Genomic DNA, 19,096 nt, shown 5'->3' with positions numbered 1-19,096 from the left:
TGCTTTACATGAAATTAAAAATCAATCATGATTTGTGAGGTTGGGATGCATTTTAATTGGTTGCTTGCTTATTGTATCCTCCCTTTCTTTTTTAATTCCTGTGAAACTAAATTTAAGTTTAGCTTTGTGGAAGCATTTTCTTATCTATTTATATATTTTATTGGTTTTATGTTTTTTTTCAAGTACAAATCAAAATTAGGTTCAATAAATTACAGGCAGACTCCTTTACATGTTAAAATTAGAGGTGTCAATAGGTCCGGTTTACCAGGACCAAACCCTATATAGGGTCCGGGTATGGTGACAAATAAGAAGACCCGAGTTCAGACCCCAAAGGTCTGATTAATACATAGACCCTGGTATAGTTTGTGAATTTTTATACCAAACTCGGGCCCGACCCAAGTTCCGATTAAGACCCATAATTTTTTAATGTAAAAATGATAAAAAATATTATTTTACCAAGTATGGTTAGGGTCTGGTTCATGTTGTGCTTATCATGTCCAAGAATGATCTCTCTTATAGTAGAATGGATTAGACCTGAGTCTAGACCCGATACCATACACGAAAATCTGGTCCAAGTCACCTGGTCCGAACCAAACCCAACCCAACTCGTTAACACCCCTAGTTAAAATGTACTCAAAGAAATATCCTCACGTGAAATTGTTTTCTTACCGTATCTTACAATATTTAAAACAGAAGCTGGGGATTATTCAAAAAGCCCTTGTTCTTTCATAACGCTTTATAAAATGACTACACTACAATATACGTGAAATACAAAACTTTATAAACCCTACCAGTATACAATTATACCATTAGGTTTTGAACCTGCAACCTTCCAACACAAGGTGACATGCACTAGCTGCTCCTACCAGACCAGCGGAGTCCCCGTTGCTGGAATATTGTCTTTTTCCAAATGAAAACTGCGCCTTTTCTCTTGAAACAAAAGTGGCTTAAAAGTACCAACCGGCTTGTCTGGTAGGGGGCAGCTAGTGCACGTAACCTTGCATTGGGATGTTGCAAGTTCAAATCCCAATGTAACTGTTGTATAACTGGTAGGGGTCTGCCTAATCCCAACTTACCTTTCAAAAAAAAAAAAGTGAGCTTAAAAGCTTTTCCGGTTCGTGTTCAAGATTGACTCCAAATGCAATTAAGCCACAACCCTGTTTCTTTCATAGGCGTGTTTATAAGTAATTTTGCTGATATTTTTCAATTTGTATCGTGTCTAGTGTATATTTTTCCTATGTTAAGTTCTTTTTGGTTACTTGGTAAATAAGAAAGTATTTCCTACATTCTCAGTTGGAAAGTTACATGACCATTCTCGGTTTTTCTCTCTCTTCATTGGGAAAAGGCGTTGAGAAAGGCATAATGGAAATTTGGATCCAGACAACGACAAAAGTATCATTGGTAAATGAGAGTATCAAATATATGGAAATTTGAACTGGGTTGTACTCTAGCCAGGCTCATTGAGTCTGACCTTGGTCCAACTTTGACATTCCTAAATCCTATACCAAGTTCGATTAGACCCTGACTTATCCAGCTTCAAGTTTCAATTAAAACTTTTGTTGTTTTTCTTGAATGGAGAATGCTGGGGGGAGGTCCCTGACTCCCCTCGATCCCTTTGCATTAAAAGATGGAAAATATTATATCAATCTTCCAAAAGAAAGCACATCAATGCATATCCTAAAAAAAATAAAAGACCCTCAATAAGAATGCCTCTCAATAACAAAGAACACAAGCACAAAATTTCATTCTTATCTATAATCTTGGATCTACAATTAATAAATCCAAGTCCCAAGATTGGTCTTGACAAGTGATTGCATATTATAGGCCGTTGATTTTTCAAGCCTCATAAAAGGTTGCCTACATGTCATAATGAGATGATCAAAGAGGCGATTGTCACTAAGCTAATGTGGGTCACATCTTTAATGTTAGTTTCATAAAGAACATGCAAAAAAAAAGAAAGTTATATATATATATATATATATATATATATATATATATATATATATATATATATATATATATATATACAAAAGTTTGGAAGTCTTTTAAGAAAGAAGTGGCTTCTAATCATTGGTTTTGTACCTTCATTAGTAGCCAATATTAACCCTATATATATATATATATATATATATATATATAGGGGTAGTGTTTGCTACCGGCACGTGGTAAAGAACCCCTAGTGTAAATATATAATATTTTTTATTTTTTCAGTTTTTTTGTACATCCAACCCTTCAAAAGTGATATTCATATTAAGTTTAGATACGGACCTTTTAGATCATGTTTTTCTAATGTATATGTCAGATTTTATATGTGAATTGAAAAGCCAAAGGCCTACAATGTAGCAAATTTTCAAACATCAAAAAAGCACATTTTTACATCGATAAACTATGAAAGGGTTGATCCTTACTGCTTTTACTATGTTGAATACATCCATGGGGTCAGATTTGGTCAAAACAACCTTCTATGAGTTTCAAGTAGGGGGTTACTTACCTACGAGGGTACAGCAAATGTTGTTATATATATAGTTTTATATATATGGGGTACCTTCGTGGGTAACAAACCCCTCGTTAGAAGTCATAGTCACAGGTTGTGTTAACCAAATTTAACCTCACGGATGTGCTCAGCATGCTCAAAATAGTAAGGATCCACTCTTGGATCCAATTTTTCCAACCTAAAATAAGATTTTATAAGGGTTAAAATTTTGGTAAATTGTTGGCTATTGATTTTTCAATCCCTACAAAATCTTACATAAATGTTGGAATAACATTATTGTAGTATATTGATTTATACTAAGCAAAACTATTGGAGGGTCAGATGTGCAAAGACATTAAAAAGTTAAAAATATTACAGTGAAGTCCCTTACCCATAAGGGTAGCAAATGTTAACACACATATATATATATATATAAGTGTGTGATGGAAACATGTTTAAGTGAAGTATGCTAAATGAAACCATGGTTTTTTTGGCGTTCTGGTTCTTTTCTTCTCAATTCCAACCACATAGATGTATTTCGCTTAGTCTACTTACTAGGAATCGACACCCTGATTCATGATTTTTAGATGAAAAAAATATTTAGAGCCTTGAATATTTATAAAGATTTTGGGTCATCGGTTTTTTAACCTTATAAAACCTACTCATGTATCATAATCTAACACTCCAAGAGCTGATCCATATAAAATAAAACGGGTAGATCACATTTGTATGGTCAAAATTTAAAAATAAAATGAGAAAAGCACAAAAACTCACCCCGTGCTCTCTCTCTCTCTCTCTCTCTCTCTCTCTCTCTCTCTCTCTCTCTCTCTCTATATATATATATATATATATATATATATATATATATATATATATATATATATATATATATATATATATATATATATATAAACACAACAAAATATTAGAACTAGAGTGTGAACTGAGATTTTTGTGGTTTTTTTTTATTTGACCATACCAATGTGATCTACGTGCTTTGTTTTATGAGGATGGGCTCTTGGATCATCCAATTGTGATGCATAAGCATAACTTTTTTAACACTTAAAAATCAATGGCTCATTAGTTTTATAAATTAAATACTTTTAAGGCTTTGAAATAATATTAAATACTGGCAATGATGTAGATGATACTCACTTTTGGCACCATTCCTTGTTTTGGCCGAGACTAAAGAAATATGCCAAACAGGTCAATTCACTACTCAAAATATGTCAAAAATGGCCACTTGATTTTTTTTATGGTTTTAGCCTTTTGTTGCCTACAAAAGTAGATGCTTTGGTCGAACCACTTCTCTAAGTTGGCGCCTGAAAAAATCAGGTGCCATGTAAGTTGTCACCTAAAAAAAATCAGGCACCATATAAGTTGTCACCTAAAAAATCAGACTCCTAAATTTTCAAGCGACAAAGGGCAAAAGTATCATGTACACAGTAAAATGGTCATTTTTGTTATATTTTCTAGCTTGTGGTTAGTAATGGTATTTCTAATAAAAGCGAGGGCAATCTATATAATTGCCCGTATTAAATATTTTTATCTATTGATTCATAGGTTTGTCTTTCGATTTTATTACAAATGTCGATCTATGAAACACTTATACCCCAAGCATGCTTATTTTCTGATCAAGAGTATTGTAGTAGCTAACTTATGTTGTTAAGCTTGTATGAAGTTTCCTACATTTGTAATATAAATAGCAAAGTATGCATAAATTACTGCACAAATTATTCATTATTTCAATGCTTGTGATAGCTAAAGTAAGCTTATTAAGGTGTTACTTTTTTAATATTTTATACTTTTGTTGAATGTATTTGTGTGTTATTATTATCTTAGCTAAGTGATCTAAGGATATTCTAATAGAGAAATATAGTTATTGATAATGATCTTTATTCATAAAACGTTTTCTTCTTACCACTTATCAAATTATCAATATTCCATATGATTTCATGTATCGCTTCTTAAACCATTATCAATACCGCCTTCTATTGGCTTCCTGAAATCTTCTACAATCATGAAATTACCACTTCTTGTTTCTGATCCCTACACGAGAGAGGATCTGGTGCAATATGATTGCACAAAATTTGTGCATTAAGCACCCGATCGCCATCCATTAGGTTTTGGGCCTCACACGGTCACACCTGGCAGACCCTGTCCCCAAGATGGAGGGTGATCAGGTGTTTAATGCACAAATATTTGTACAATCATATTGCACCTGATCTTTTCACCCCCTACCCTACTCATTTTTTATTTCTCTTTGGTTAATAATGGGATTAACCAAGCGCATACAACCAAACTTCCAAACTTTATATATATATATATATATATATATATATATATATATATATATATATATATATATATATATATATATATATATATATATATATATATATATATATATATATATATATATATATATATAAAGGTTAGATTCATAGGTGCTGTATCAATGAGTTGAAACTCATAGGTGCAAGTTGTTTTGACTCGACCTTGCAATAGTCAATTTGTTAGATTGTGTTAGATCAACACTTGGATTTTTTTTCTGATAAAAAATTACCTTTTTAAGTCATAAAAATTTAGTGCATTTACGACCGTAGATCATATATGTAAGGTTAGATTCACTCAAAAAACTATGAGTAATAAGATATTAGGCATTTCAACTCATTGATACCATGTAATCCACACCAAACTTGAAACCACCAAAAATAAAGACCAAACTTGAGCTGAGTTGAAGTTTTGAAAGAATGCTAAAGGTCAAAATGAAACAGGTGGTAACTCTCACATCTTTACTCGTTTGTTTATCCATCTCTCTTTTCTCCCACCATAAACGGAAGTGCGACAAATAAAGAAAGAAGGAAAAGAAAAAAAAGATTTGGAAAAAACAACCTGCTATCGAAGGTGAAAAAATTGAAATGGTTGGGAGATGCATTCATTGACCTTTTTAAACTAAATCCAAAAATCGATAAGTTTGCTTGTCCACATCACTTGAATGGCTAAAATTTCAAAAGAACAGAAAAACATATAGAAAAAACTTGATTTTTTACTGCATGTATCCTGATGAAGTCATCTTTGAACTATTTTTTTCTTAGATTTGGATTGAGTAGTGATATATAGTGATATATAGTGATATATGGCCTATATTGTTACAACGCAACGCTTGTACCTCAGCCATCTAATATGTATACATGAACCGAACCGAGTTGAACATTTCCTACTCATGTTTGGCTCATTGCTTTAAACCAAGCATATTTTATAAAACCAAACCAAATCAAAAGTGGCTTGGTTCATTTGCCATTTACATAGCCTACAAAAGCATGAGCAGTTCGAAAAACCATATTTTCAAAATCATCTGCAGCAACATCAGCATGAAAACCATACAATGATAATAAGTTTAAGACTAAACTCATGTCAGGTGACAACCATTTGGGGAGGAATTTTGAGCCTCTCAAGTGGGAATCAAATCAGACCATGGGTCAGACTCTGACATTATCAAATAGTCATCCTAGTAAGCAGACAAACTTAAGCCAAGCAGCATGGACTCAATCAGGCTCCTAAATCAACCCCTGCCCTTCTAATCACAGATGATGAATTCGGAATGACATTGCCCAATGCAATCCTTGGCTGGTAAAGCCACATAGTCATCACCCAACATTGCTTAACCGCAGCACTGTCACACCCATCAAATTTTTCTCCTTCCCCCATGTTAAGATGAGATCAAGCAAACAACAATATCAAGATGGAGAGTGCTAATCATGGGCGAATCTACACGGTCAATTCCAATAAATGTCCCTGATGGAGAACATAATTATATCTATCTAAAAACAAAGGCAGCGATTTTCAGCATTAAATCACGTTCAAACTCAACTATCAAAAATATGATACAAAAGAAAGCACAGGTAACAAAAGCATAGCAGATATTCCACAATAACAAAACCACTGTTACTTTTTACTTTTTTCTTGGTAATTTTACAGAGAATGCCTGAGTGTTTTCCATATTGAATCAGATGAGACAACGCTCCCCGTCAAGAAGCCAAACTTCAGGGTCTTTCTCGTCTGTTCAAATCGTAGACAACACAAACATCTGATGCAGTCTTCATCTGAAAGTGTCAGAAAAGTTGTTACCTTCCTAGGATTCACAAACCTCAGGAATTCAAGCATAGTTTGAGAATGGCTCAACAGAAGGATGCATAGGACAGATCAGTTAGTTGAGCCACTTGTAACATCAAACCAACCAGGTGACACTAACTTAATATATAGCTGGTACCAGGCTTTTTGACCTACTTATACAAACAACCTATAACAGCCCAATCAGAGGAGCAGACTAGGATCATAACATGGAGTTTGGGCAAAACCGTTTAGGTACTAAAATTGCTGGTATACACACACATACATGGTCACCAAGTCACAATATTTTGATAATACTCTGTTTTTGAAGGTTTGGACAAAAACAAAGAAAAGTGGAAAATATCACACTTCTAATGGTAATGTTGAAAATATTGTAACGATAATATGATGCCTTCTAAGAAATTCAGTTTTTACTTTTAAATTTTTTTTCCTTTATCAATCATAACTATTACTTATTGAAAAAATGTCTGAGATCTTCCAGAGACAAACCACTCATTTGTAAATTCTCCAGAGAAAATCCCTTACCAGGAGATTGCAAGACCAGTATCAGTGACTATGATATGTGTGTGTTATGGTCAACACCATGCTTAGGTGCCATTGGACGAAAGCAGATTCACTGATCGGGGCCGAACACTTATAAGGTGTCTGGCCCAAGGTTGCCAAACTAGGAAGCAGAAGCGGGAAACGATATGGGAAGCGAAAGCGAGAAGCGAGGCATTTTAAAATTTATACGAAGCGGGAAGCGAAGTTTCAATTTAAAAGTGAAATATGAATAAAAATGAAACAATATGGAATCAAACAAGAAACAAATAAAAACTAAAATAAAATTGATCATTCTTATATTTCATGATTTTTCTATAAAAGAGTTAAATTTTTGTTAAAATCTAACAATGATGGTTACCAATTTAAAGAAAGTACATGGAAAGTGAGTGAAAGCGTGAGAGAAAATACATGAAAAAGATGAAGAAAAAAAATGTGAGAAAAGTACATAGTATGCATAGACCATATGTATGAGAAGCATAGAAAAAGCGTGGGGGAATCGAGCTGCTCATGAAGTTTCGGAAGCGAGGAGTATCGCGCTTCCGAAGCGAGTATTGCGCTTCCGAAGCGAGTATTGCGCTTCCGAAGCGAGTATCGCGCTTCCGAAGCGAGTATCGCGCTTCCGAAGCGAGTTTCCGGGAAGCGAGCTTCACACCTACCTAAGAAGCTTCCGGTAACTCGGGTCTGGCCCCAACCACTGTCTGCCACGTAGTGGCTGCCGCTCCCTACGCCTCCCCAGTATTCGGCCCAATCAGACAACCATGCCTCCATTGGACTGAGTGGAGTTGGCCTAGACCATTAGGCTGATCCAACTTTACCAAAAGCATACTACAGTATAACCCAACCTAGTTTCAGGACCCCATCATGCCAGCATGGTCCACAGTCGGTTTTTCAAGAGTATAGAATCTACAGATGAATACAATAGCACTCCACATCAACAAACAGACTGAAATTACCTGTATTACATTTACTATTTGCTTGATAGCCCATCCAGGCAAAGCTACAAGAATCGGAAAAGAAAATAATGATTTCTGCTTCACAGCATTCACAAGAACCTGATAGAAACAAGGAAAAACTGTGTAAGTAATCGACATACTTGAGGACATATGGTTCACGTGAAATAAGAAAAGAACTTTGTAAGTAATTGATATGCTTGAGGACATATGGTTCATGTGAAGATACCAGCTTGAACACTTACATCAATCACATTTTCTGATTGGCTACCAGACAGAAGGAAGAGGATGATATAAAGAATCTGCAATTTTGTAAAATGTTGTTTCTATTTAGTGGTTAGACAGTTGAAACATTCAGGACAAGTAAATGAATGAGACAGATGACAACCAAAAGAGTCCCTTGCCTCACATCCCACACAACAATACCCCATGAATAACCGCTTTCCATAGTAGGTTCTAAGCAGCCAACTGGTGCTGTCCTTTACATCTTTGTGGCTACTCTTGCTTGAGAGGAAAGTACTGCCAGCATGGAATGAAAATAGAAGCACATGAGGAAACAGAGTAAAATGAAGGGTCACCCACTGTACATCTCTTCAAGATTAAACTTCACCAAACAGGAAACTTCACACAAGACTGCAGGAAAGCTACTGGTGCCAGGTTATTATGGATATTAAAAAGTGCAGAAGGCCAAGTCAAGGTTCAGGCTGTCATGATTGTGAAAGTATCTTCAACAAGATACTATAATCAAGACCCAATATTCTTGATGAAAGACAAGTGCACACATGCACAATAAGAACACTAAGAACACTTGTGCACAAAGGCACAAACCAATCAATCTCACGAATGCACTAAAAGAAAGAATATAATTTTTATTGAACACTTGGGCTTTGACCCAAAGCCCTAAGAAATTACAAGGGGAGAACCCCTATTTATAAGTTACCAAAAGGAGCCTTGGAGGGGCTCCACTCATAGACGTTGGAGGGGGCCAACGTCTATTTGAGTGGGCCCCCCAAGTTACCTTTTTGTACAATATAAAAAACAAAAAATAAAAATAAAAACAAAGAAAAGAAAAATACAATCACATTCTCGAAAGAGAATGTGCGTAAAATGGAGGAAATGACTAAACTACTCCTATGACTAAAATATATATTTTATATATATATAAATGGATAGATATATATACATATATATCTTATATTATATGTATTATCCTTTATATATATAAAATATATAAGGTTACAAGATTTCGGTAATATAATTTAACACCCCCTTCAAACTTAGGGCAAGATGACCGAGAGTTTGCCAAGAAGAAAGTTGAAATGCGGAGCACACAATGCTTTGGTGAAGAAGTTTGTCAACTGATATTCTGAAGTTACATATGGAAGATCAATTACCCCTTTCAGATATGCTTCATGAACATAGTGACAGTCCATCTCAATGTGTTTAGTACGCTCATTGAATGTGATTTTTTGACAATATAAATTGCACTCTTGTTATCACTGCAAAGTTTGGTCGGCTCTTCTACATTAATCCCCATATCTTTTAATAGCTGATGAATCTATATAATTTTCATAGTAATCGTTGTCATGGCTCGATATTCAGCTTCGGTAGAGGATAACGACACTTTTTTTTGTTCTTACATCTCCATGAGATCAGCGAGTCTCCTAAAAACACACAAAAACCAGTGGTGGTGTGATGGTTATTTGGGTCACTTCCCCGGTCAGAGTCAGTATAGGCAATTAATTTTAATTCAGAATAATAGGATAAGAATACTCACTTATTTAATGTACCCTTTATGTATCTGATGATCCGTAATATGACACTCATATGAACAGATGTTGGTGCATGCTGAAACTGGCTTGCAGTATGAACTGCATGAGAAATATTTGGTCTAGTAATACTCAGATACATCAGTGATCCCACAAGTTGCCTGTAGGGAGTGGGATCAGAAAGAGGAATGCCATCATCAATTTTCATTATGACTCCTACTATAACAAGAGTTTTATAAACTTTATCATCAGGAATACTTGACCTGTCAAGAATCTCAGAGGCAAGCTTGGTTTGAGATAAAAAATACCCTTTATGAGAGTATGCTACTTCAATACCCAAAAAATAGGTTAGAAATCCCAAATCAGACATTTTGAATCTATCTTTTAAGATTGATTTTATACTTTTAACTCATTTAGTATCACTTCCGATTATTAACATATCATCCACATAAAAAAGCAGAATAACTATCCCTGCATTGATTTTTCTAATAAACAAAGCACTGTCAGTGAAACAGGATGAGAAACAATTTTCTAACATTATAACATTAAATCTATCATACCAAGCCTTGAGGGCTTGCTTTAAACCATACAGTGTTTTTCGAAGACGAAGCACTTTTCCTTTGGGAGTCTCTATTCCAGACGGGGCATCTATATATACTTCTTCATTCAGATCACCATTTAAAAAGACATTTTTGACATCCATTTGATAGATGTTCCATCTGACAATGACCATTTGGATCACAGGGGCAAATGTTTCTTCATAGTTAAACCTGTATTCTTGACTATATCCCTTCGTAACTAGTCGAGCTTATATCTCTCAAGAGATCCGTCGCTCTTAGTTTTTACCTTAAATATCCATCTACACCCTATTATTTTCTTACCCTTGGGAAGATCTTGAAATTCTCAAGTTTTCGCCCTATTGAGAGCTATAAGCTCACATTCCATCGCTTTTAACCATTCATCATTTTTTTTTGCTTCTTCAAAGTTTCTGAGCTCTACATAAGAGTGAATGGTGCTAAGACAAGCTCTATGTTTAGGTATAAAGGAATCATATGAGATGAACCTAGAAAGCACCTTTCTATTTCTCTCAATTCTTCGTAGGTTTTCTTCATTTATTGAAGTGGGGTCACTAGGTTCACTATATTTTTCAATTGCACTTCTAAAACTGTTCATGTGTCTATGAGTATATGTTATAAGATCTCTCGATGCCCCTTCATCACTATGTTGGGAAATAGGTAGATGGGAGAAAATATTTTTTTCATCTTCTTTATCATTAGCATCATTATGAGTGAGTTCATCATCACTATCATCATTTTGTGCTAACAACTCAAATAAAAAAGAGTAATCCATGTTTTCTTTATAAGGTTCACTCCTCTCAAAACCGTTAACATTTTCCAGAAAACTCACATTTCTAAAAACATATAACTTATCATTCTTGATATCATAACACTGAAACCCTTTTTCGGTTTTAGAATATCCAAGAAAGACGCATTCAATAGCTTTCGGGGAAAGTTTGTCGTTCTTGTCAGTAAGAACAAAACATTTGCAACCGAAAATTCTCAACCGACTATAGCCGGGTTTTTGGTATACAACATTTCAAAATGCGAGATATTGTTCGAATTTTTAGAAGGTAGACGATTTATCAGATAGACAGATGCTAAGGAAGCTTCGGCCCAAAAACCTTTTGGGATGTTTTGAGAAATAAGTAGAGTTCGAGTTGTCTCTATTATGTGTTTATGCTTTCTTTCGGCTAATTCATTTTGTTGAGAAGTTTTTGGACAGGATCTTTGTGTTAAAATATGATGTATATTTATATATATATATCTATATATATATAGATTACGACACATATACATATATATAATATATATATATGTCTACGTGTCTATCTATATATATATAAAAATATATATATTTATTTTGTAAAACCCGACAGGGGTATTTCTGTCATTTCACCTGTACACGCATATCATTGATATGCTTTTTCTTTTCTTTCTTTTTCCTTTACTCTTTTTCCTTTTTTATTTTTTACTTTTTCTTTTTAATCATTTGAGAGGGGTCCACATAGAGTCGTTGGACCCCTCCAACGGTCATAAATATGACCGTTGGAGGGGCTCCAACGACTCTATGGGAGCCCCTCCTTGGGTCCCTTGCTGTGTATAAATAAGGGGCACAGCCCCATGTATTTCCTAAGCTTCTTGTGAAGCATTCTATGAAGTGAAGAATATTTTTTACCTCTTTTTTGTGCTTGACCACTTTTGTGGTTTATTTTGTCCCTTTGTGGTCTCTTGTGTATGTGCGTGCTTCCGTGCTTTCGCTTGAAGACTTTGCCCATTTTCATTTGGCACTTCATTTCATGGTATCAGAGCCTTGGTTAAGAAGGCTTCATCGGATTCTACCTTGACAAGTAATACCTCTCCTCTCTCTTGTCTTATTAGTTTGTTTTTCTAAAGGGCCAACAAAGATGCAAAAATCGATCTCTCATTCAAATTGGATGGGACCAATTACCGCATGTGGGCCGCCGCTATGGAGAATAATCTCAAAGGTAAAAAGCTTTGGGGTTACGTATGTGGAACCATTCCGAAACCACAATTGAAGTTAACTAAATTTGAAGGAAATGAGGAAAAAGCTTTGAATGAAGAAGAAAAGGAAAAGGCTATTCTTGATTATTCTTCTAAAATGGAAGATTGGGAAAGTGAACATGCTAAAATTTTAGCATGGTTCATGAATAATGTTGAGTTGAAGATTTGTGCAAACCTTGCAAAATTCAAAAAGGCTAATGAAGCATGGTTTTTTATGAAAGGCATGTACACCCAAAGGGACCTTGCTAGGCATTTTTTTCTACAAGAAAAGGTAAGAGCTACCAAGCAAGGTGATATGAGCATTAGGGACTACTATAGTACCCTATCCCCTTTGTGGGATGAAATTGTCCTTCTCGAACCACAATGGGAAGGAAGTGCTATTGCTATGAGACAAGAGCAAATGGAAAAAGAGAGTTTTTTTCAATTTATTCATGGGCTTCGTCCCGAATTTGAACAACTTAGAGGATCTCTACTTCATAGGGCCTCTACCCCTCTAAGTGATATTTTGGTCGATTTATGTCAAGAAGAAACCCGGTTGGCCTTGAAAAGAGATGTTGATGAAGTGCATGCCGTATCTAGACCCGGCAACAATGTAAGAACATATAAACCACCACATTTTTGGAAGAATAATGGTGGTGGAGGAAGAAAAATTATTTGTCATAATTGTAATGAACCGGGCCATATTCGTCCCGATTGCCCTAGATTCAAGAAGAAGGTGGCTTCCGTGGGGGAAACTCCTCCAATCATCAATGAAGATTCAAAGAAGGATGGTGACATAAAGGAGTCCATTGCTCATCTAACCGAAACTCTTCAACAATTTATAAAGATGAGCGCCTCTAAATCATCATCCTCACCTTCCACTTCCGGTGCCGCCATCTCCTCTTTTCCAGGTATGACCTCTTGGATTCTTGACTCGGGTGCCTCTTTCCATATGACTCCAAATGCATCACTTTTATCAAAACCAAGTCTCAATAAATTTAAATCATATGTATCCACCGCCGATGGAACATCTTTAAATGTTGAAGGTATTGGAAACCTTGAGAAAACTTATGACCAAAACAAAGAATTTTTTGTTCCCAAAATCCGAATTATTCCAAAACTTAATCTGAATCTTTTTTTCGTCTCTCAAATTACCGATTTTGAATGTAATGTCTCGTTTTCACCAACCCATTGCTATGTGCAGGATCTCCGGTCCGGGAAGCGGATTGGGCAAGGCCATAGAAGAGGGGACCTTTACTATATGGATTTTTTGTCTTTGCCATCCAAATCATTTTGTAATCACGTTCAATCCAAATATATTGAGACTTGGCATAAGAGACTTGGACACCCTAGTATTTCCAAGTTGTACCTTTTCCATTTTTGGAAAAATTTTGTAATACAAATACATTTACATGCAATGATTGTATTCTTGGGAAAATTCACTCTCTTCCATATTCTCATAGCAATTTTGTGTCAAAAAGGCCTTTTGAACTTGTGCATTCTGATGTATGGGGACCGGCACCCGTTATGTCCAAGGAGGGGCTTCTCTTACTATGTTTCTTTTATTGATGATTTTACTAGATACTCATGGGTTTACATTATCGAGAATAAATCCGATGTCTTCATTAATTTTAAAGAGTTTCACGCTCTTGTTCAAAATCAATTCCAACACAATATAGCCATTTTTAGGTCCGACTCAGGAGGAGAATACATGTCTAAAGATTTTCAAAATTATTTTAAAACAAATGGAATTTTGCACCAACGATCTTGTCCTAAAACTCCGCAACAAAATGGTCTTGCGGAAAGGAAACATAGAGATTTAATCGAAACCACAAGAACTCTTCTTGTGTCTAAAAATGTTCCTAAAAGCTTTTGGGCCGAAGCTCTTCTTACCGCAACATATCTTGTGAATCGTATGCCCTCTTCTTCTTTAAAAAATGTTTCTCCCTTTGAAAAACTTTTTAAAATTACTCCTGATTTTAATAGACTAAGAATCTTTGGATGCAAATGTTTTGTACTTAGTCTAGGACAAGATAAGCTTTCACCTAAAGCTATTGAATGTGTGTTCATTGGCTATGGTGAGAATCAAAAAGGCTATAGATGCTATGATATTCGAAACAATAAATTATGTGTCGAGAAATGTAAACTTTATTGAAGATCAAAATGGTTTCGATATCCACACATCTAAGGAAGACATCGATTATTCTTTTCTATTCGACTTAGCTCCTAGGATTGAGTCTCCTGAGGCAATCACTTGTGATACAAGTTGTGATGGAATTCTACATTATAATGATATACCACAACATGAGAATACTTCCCAAAATGAAAACCTTAATGATATAAATGTATATACCCGGCGGATAGGAAATGAACATAAACCTGCTATTGACAGATACTCTCAAGACTTCTCTTTAGAAGAATCTATTGATAACAATCCACCTAGGAGATCTTCTCGTACTAGTAGGCCACCACAAAAATTTGTGTCTTATGAATCTTTTTCGCCGAATTATAGGGCATGTCTCATGTTAATACATTTGTATCATGAACCTACCTCATTCAAGGAAGCTAAAGATCACCCACATTGGATTGAAGCTATGAAAATCGAATTAGAGGCTCTTAACAAGGCCCAAACCTGGAGCATTATTCCTCAACCTTTAGGAAAAAAAGCAATTGGGTGTAGATGGGTATATAAGGTCAAAACCAAATGTGATGGGTCTCTTGAAAGATACAAAGCTCGTTTGGTTGCAAAAGGCTACGCCCAAGAATATTGGATTGATTATGAAAAAACCTTTGCTCCTGTAGCCAGAATGACTAGTGTACGAATCCTAATTGCTTTAGCATCCATCAAACAATGCCCAATATATCAACTTGATGTTAAAAATGCGTTTTTAAATGGAACTCTGTGTGAAGAAGTTCTTATGGACCCTCCGCCGAGTCTTGAAATTGGGAAAGGTAATATTCTAAAATTAAACAAAGCTCTCTATGGTTTAAAACAAACACCAAAAGCTTGGTATGATCTTTTTAGCAAAGTAGTTCTTGATAATGGTTTCTCCTCATGTTACACAGATACTGCTTTGTTTGTTAAATCTTCTAATGAATACATAACAATTTTGTTATTATATGTTGATGACATGATTATCACAGGTAATGATAAGAAAGGTATTGATCTTATTAAAAATATTCTTAAGAAAAATTTTGATATGTCTGATCTGGGTTTTCTAAGGTATTTCTTAGGAATTGAAGTTGCATACTCCCCCAAGGGGTATGTCCTGTCTCAAATGAAGCTTGCCTCTGACATTATTGCTAAGTCTGGGTTGACAGATGACAAAAGGGTGGAGACTCCAGAAGTGATCAATGCCAAGATGAGAGTCAATGATGGCACTCCTTTAGCAGACCCCACGCCTTATCGTCAATTAATTGGATCCTTAACATATTTATCTATCACCAGGCCTGACATTTCACATGCAGTTCATAGTGCAAGCCAATTTCAGACTGCTCCTACCACTACTCACATGGCAGCAGTAATGAGGATTATCAGATACTTAAAAAATTCCATAACTAAGGGAGTATTCTTCTCCTCTTCTTCACTTCTTACTTTACTTGCGTATACTGACTCTGATTGGGGGGGGGTAACCCCGATGATCGTATTTCTACCACAAGTTATTGTGTGTTTCTTGGGGAGTCGCTTATCTCCTGGAGGTGTAAGAAGCAGCGTAAAGTTTCTCTCTCGTCTACCGAAGCAGAATATCGTGCGATGGCCACTACCACAACTGAGATTATATGGTTAAGAAGCTTACTTAAAGATATGGGTGTCTCATTCTCTATTCCTTCAAAGCTGTGTTGTGACAACAAGAGCTCCATCTATATTGCTAGTAATCACACTTTTCATGAACGAACGAAGCATATTGAGATGGACTGTCATTATGTTCGAGATGAGTTCCTACGCGGCATCATTCAACTCCCATATGTTCCTACCGAATATCAGTTAGCGGACTTCTTCACCAAAGCCTTGCCTTCGCCTCGCTTCTACTTCCTCCTTAGCAAACTCTCATTGATTTCACCATGTGTTTGAGGGGGGTGTTAAAATATGATGTATATATATATAGATTACGACACATATACATATATATGATATATATGTCTACGTGTCTATCTATATATATAAATATATATATATATATATATTTATTTTGTAAAACCCGACAGGGGTATTTCTGTCATTTCACCTGTACACGCATATCATTGATATGCTTTTTCTTTTCTTTCTTTTTCCTTTACTCTTTTTCCTTTTTTATTTTTTACTTTTTCTTTTTAATCATTTGAGAGGGGTCCACATAGAGTCGTTGGACCCCTCCAACGGTCATAAATATGACCGTTGGAGGGGCTCCAACGACTCTATGGGAGCCCCTCCTTGGGTCCCTTACTGTGTATAAATAAGGGGCACAGCCCCATGTATTTCCTAATATTCTTGTGAAGCATTCTATGAAGTGAAGAATATTTTTTACCTCTTTTTTGTGTTTGACCACTTTTGTGGTTTATTTTGCCCCTTTGTGGCCTCTTGTGTATGTGCGTGCTTTCGCTTGAAGACTTTGCGCATTTTCATTTGGCACTTCATTTCACTTTGGTGGAGAATACCATGACTTTCAAGATAATTTTTTAATTTACTTGAAAGATATTCTCCACCAGAGTCGGTCCTAAAAATTTTTATATTTCCATTAAACTGATTTTTAACCATCATATGATAGGTTTTAAAAGTCAAAAAAACTTCATGTTTGTGCTTAAGAAAAAATATTCAACAATATCTCGTGTAGTCGTCAACAAAAAAAACATACAACAACAACAAACTACGCCTTCATCCCAAAACAATTGGGGTCAGCGATATGAACCAAAAAAAGAAATTCATTTTGGGTCTTCCACATGAATCCTTTTCCTCCAATCATTTCTATCCAATGCCATGTCCTCGGTGAGGTTCAAAGCATTCATATCCTTTTCTATCATCTCCATCCAAGTCTTCCTAGGCCTACCCCGACCTCTTTTAACTAATATATTTTCCCATTTCTCAAACCTTCTAACTGGAGCATCATTAGGCCTTCGCCGAATATGTCCAAACCACCGTAAACGATTCTCTCGCATCTTATTTTCAATGGGTGCAACACCTACCTTCTTACGTATCTCCTCGTTCCGAATCTTATCTTTTATTGTATTTCCACACATCCATCTAAGCATCCGCATCTCAGCTACACTCATTTTTTGAATATGATGTCTCTTGGCAGCCCAACATTCCGTACCATATAGTAAAGCGGGCCTAATAGTCATCCTATAAAACTTTCCCTTCAACCGCAATGGCATTCTACGATCGCACAGCACTCCAGTTGCACTTTTCCATTTCATCCACCCAACCTTTATCCTATGATTTACATCTCCATCAATTTCTCCATACTTTTGAATGATGGATCCCAAATATTTGAAATAATCATTCACCAGTATTTCTTGCTCACCAAGCTTCACTACACTCCCATCACTACTTCGTTGCTTACTAAACCGACATTCCATATATTCAGTCTTACTCTTACTCAACTTAAAACCTCTAGCTTCCAATGTATGTCTCCATAATTCTAACTTAGCATTAACCCCAGCTCTAGACTCATCAATCAAAAGAATATCATCAGCAAACAACATACACCACGGTACATTTTCTTGAATTGATCTCGTAAGCTCATCCATCACTATCGCAAATAGAAAAGGGCTTAAAGCAGATCCTTGATGTAACCCAACCGTTATCGGAAAATTGGTTGTCACCCCTCCACAAGTGCATTCTACGATCGCACAGCACTCCAGTTGCACTTTTCCATTTCATCCACCCAACCTTTATCCTATGATTTACATCTCCATCAATTTCTCCATACTTTTGAATGATGGATCCCAAATATTTGAAATAATCATTCACCGGTATTTCTTGCTCACCAAGCTTCACTACACTCCCATCACTACTTCGTTGCTTACTAAACCGACATTCCATATATTCAGTCTTACTCTTACTCAACTTAAAACCTCTAGCTTCCAATGTATGTCTCCATAATTCTAACTTAGCATTAACCCCAGCTCTAGACTCATCAATCAAAAGGCAAACAACATACACCACGGTACATTTTCTTGAATTGATCTCGTAAGCTCATCCATCACTATCGCAAATAGAAAAGGGCTTAAAGCAGATCCTTGATGTAACCCAACCGTTATCGGAAAATTGGTTGTCACCCCTCCACAAGTGCATTCTACGATCGCACAGCACTCCAGTTGCACTTTTCCATTTCATCCACCCAACCTTTATCCTATGATTTACATCTCCATCAATTTCTCCATACTTTTGAATGATGGATCCCAAATATTTGAAATAATCATTCACCGGTATTTCTTGTTCACCAAGCTTCACTACACTCCCATCACTACTTCGTTGCTTACTAAACCGACATTTCATATATTCAGTCTTACTCTTACTCAACTTAAAACCTCTAGCTTCCAATGTCTGTCTCCATAATTCTAACTTAGCATTAACCTCAGCTCTAGACTCATCAATCAAAACAATATCATCAGCAAACAACATACACCACGGTACATTTTCTTGAATTGATCTCGTAAGCTCATCCATCACTATCGCAAATAGAAAAG

At 35.8% G+C, this 19,096-nt stretch overlaps 1 protein-coding gene across 2 annotated transcripts in view; it reads right to left on the bottom strand.

The window, feature by feature from the left end:
* Positions 1 to 6,295: 6,295 nt before the first annotated feature.
* The window catches only part of LOC149815411 (CDP-diacylglycerol--inositol 3-phosphatidyltransferase 1-like), a 52,341-nt gene continuing 39,540 nt past the window's right edge, over positions 6,296 to 19,096 (bottom strand). For both annotated transcript variants that reach the window (XM_089988818.1, XM_089988819.1), the window contains 4 exons: positions 8,505 to 8,619; positions 8,346 to 8,402; positions 8,104 to 8,202; positions 6,296 to 6,579 (listed from right to left, as the gene is read on the bottom strand). In XM_089988818.1, coding sequence (XP_089844944.1) covers positions 6,520 to 6,579; positions 8,104 to 8,202; positions 8,346 to 8,402; positions 8,505 to 8,619 — 331 coding nt within the window. In that variant the 3' untranslated portion in view covers positions 6,296 to 6,519. The remainder of the gene's footprint in view (positions 6,580 to 8,103; positions 8,203 to 8,345; positions 8,403 to 8,504; positions 8,620 to 19,096) is intronic.

This window comes from Nuphar pumila, chromosome 15, assembly GCF_984573655.1.
Source record: "Nuphar pumila chromosome 15, dmNupPumi1.hap1.1, whole genome shotgun sequence".
NCBI lineage: Eukaryota > Viridiplantae > Streptophyta > Magnoliopsida > Nymphaeales > Nymphaeaceae > Nuphar > Nuphar pumila.
Note: the sequence above shows the minus strand (reverse complement) of the source record. Positions and strands in the feature narration are given on the sequence as shown.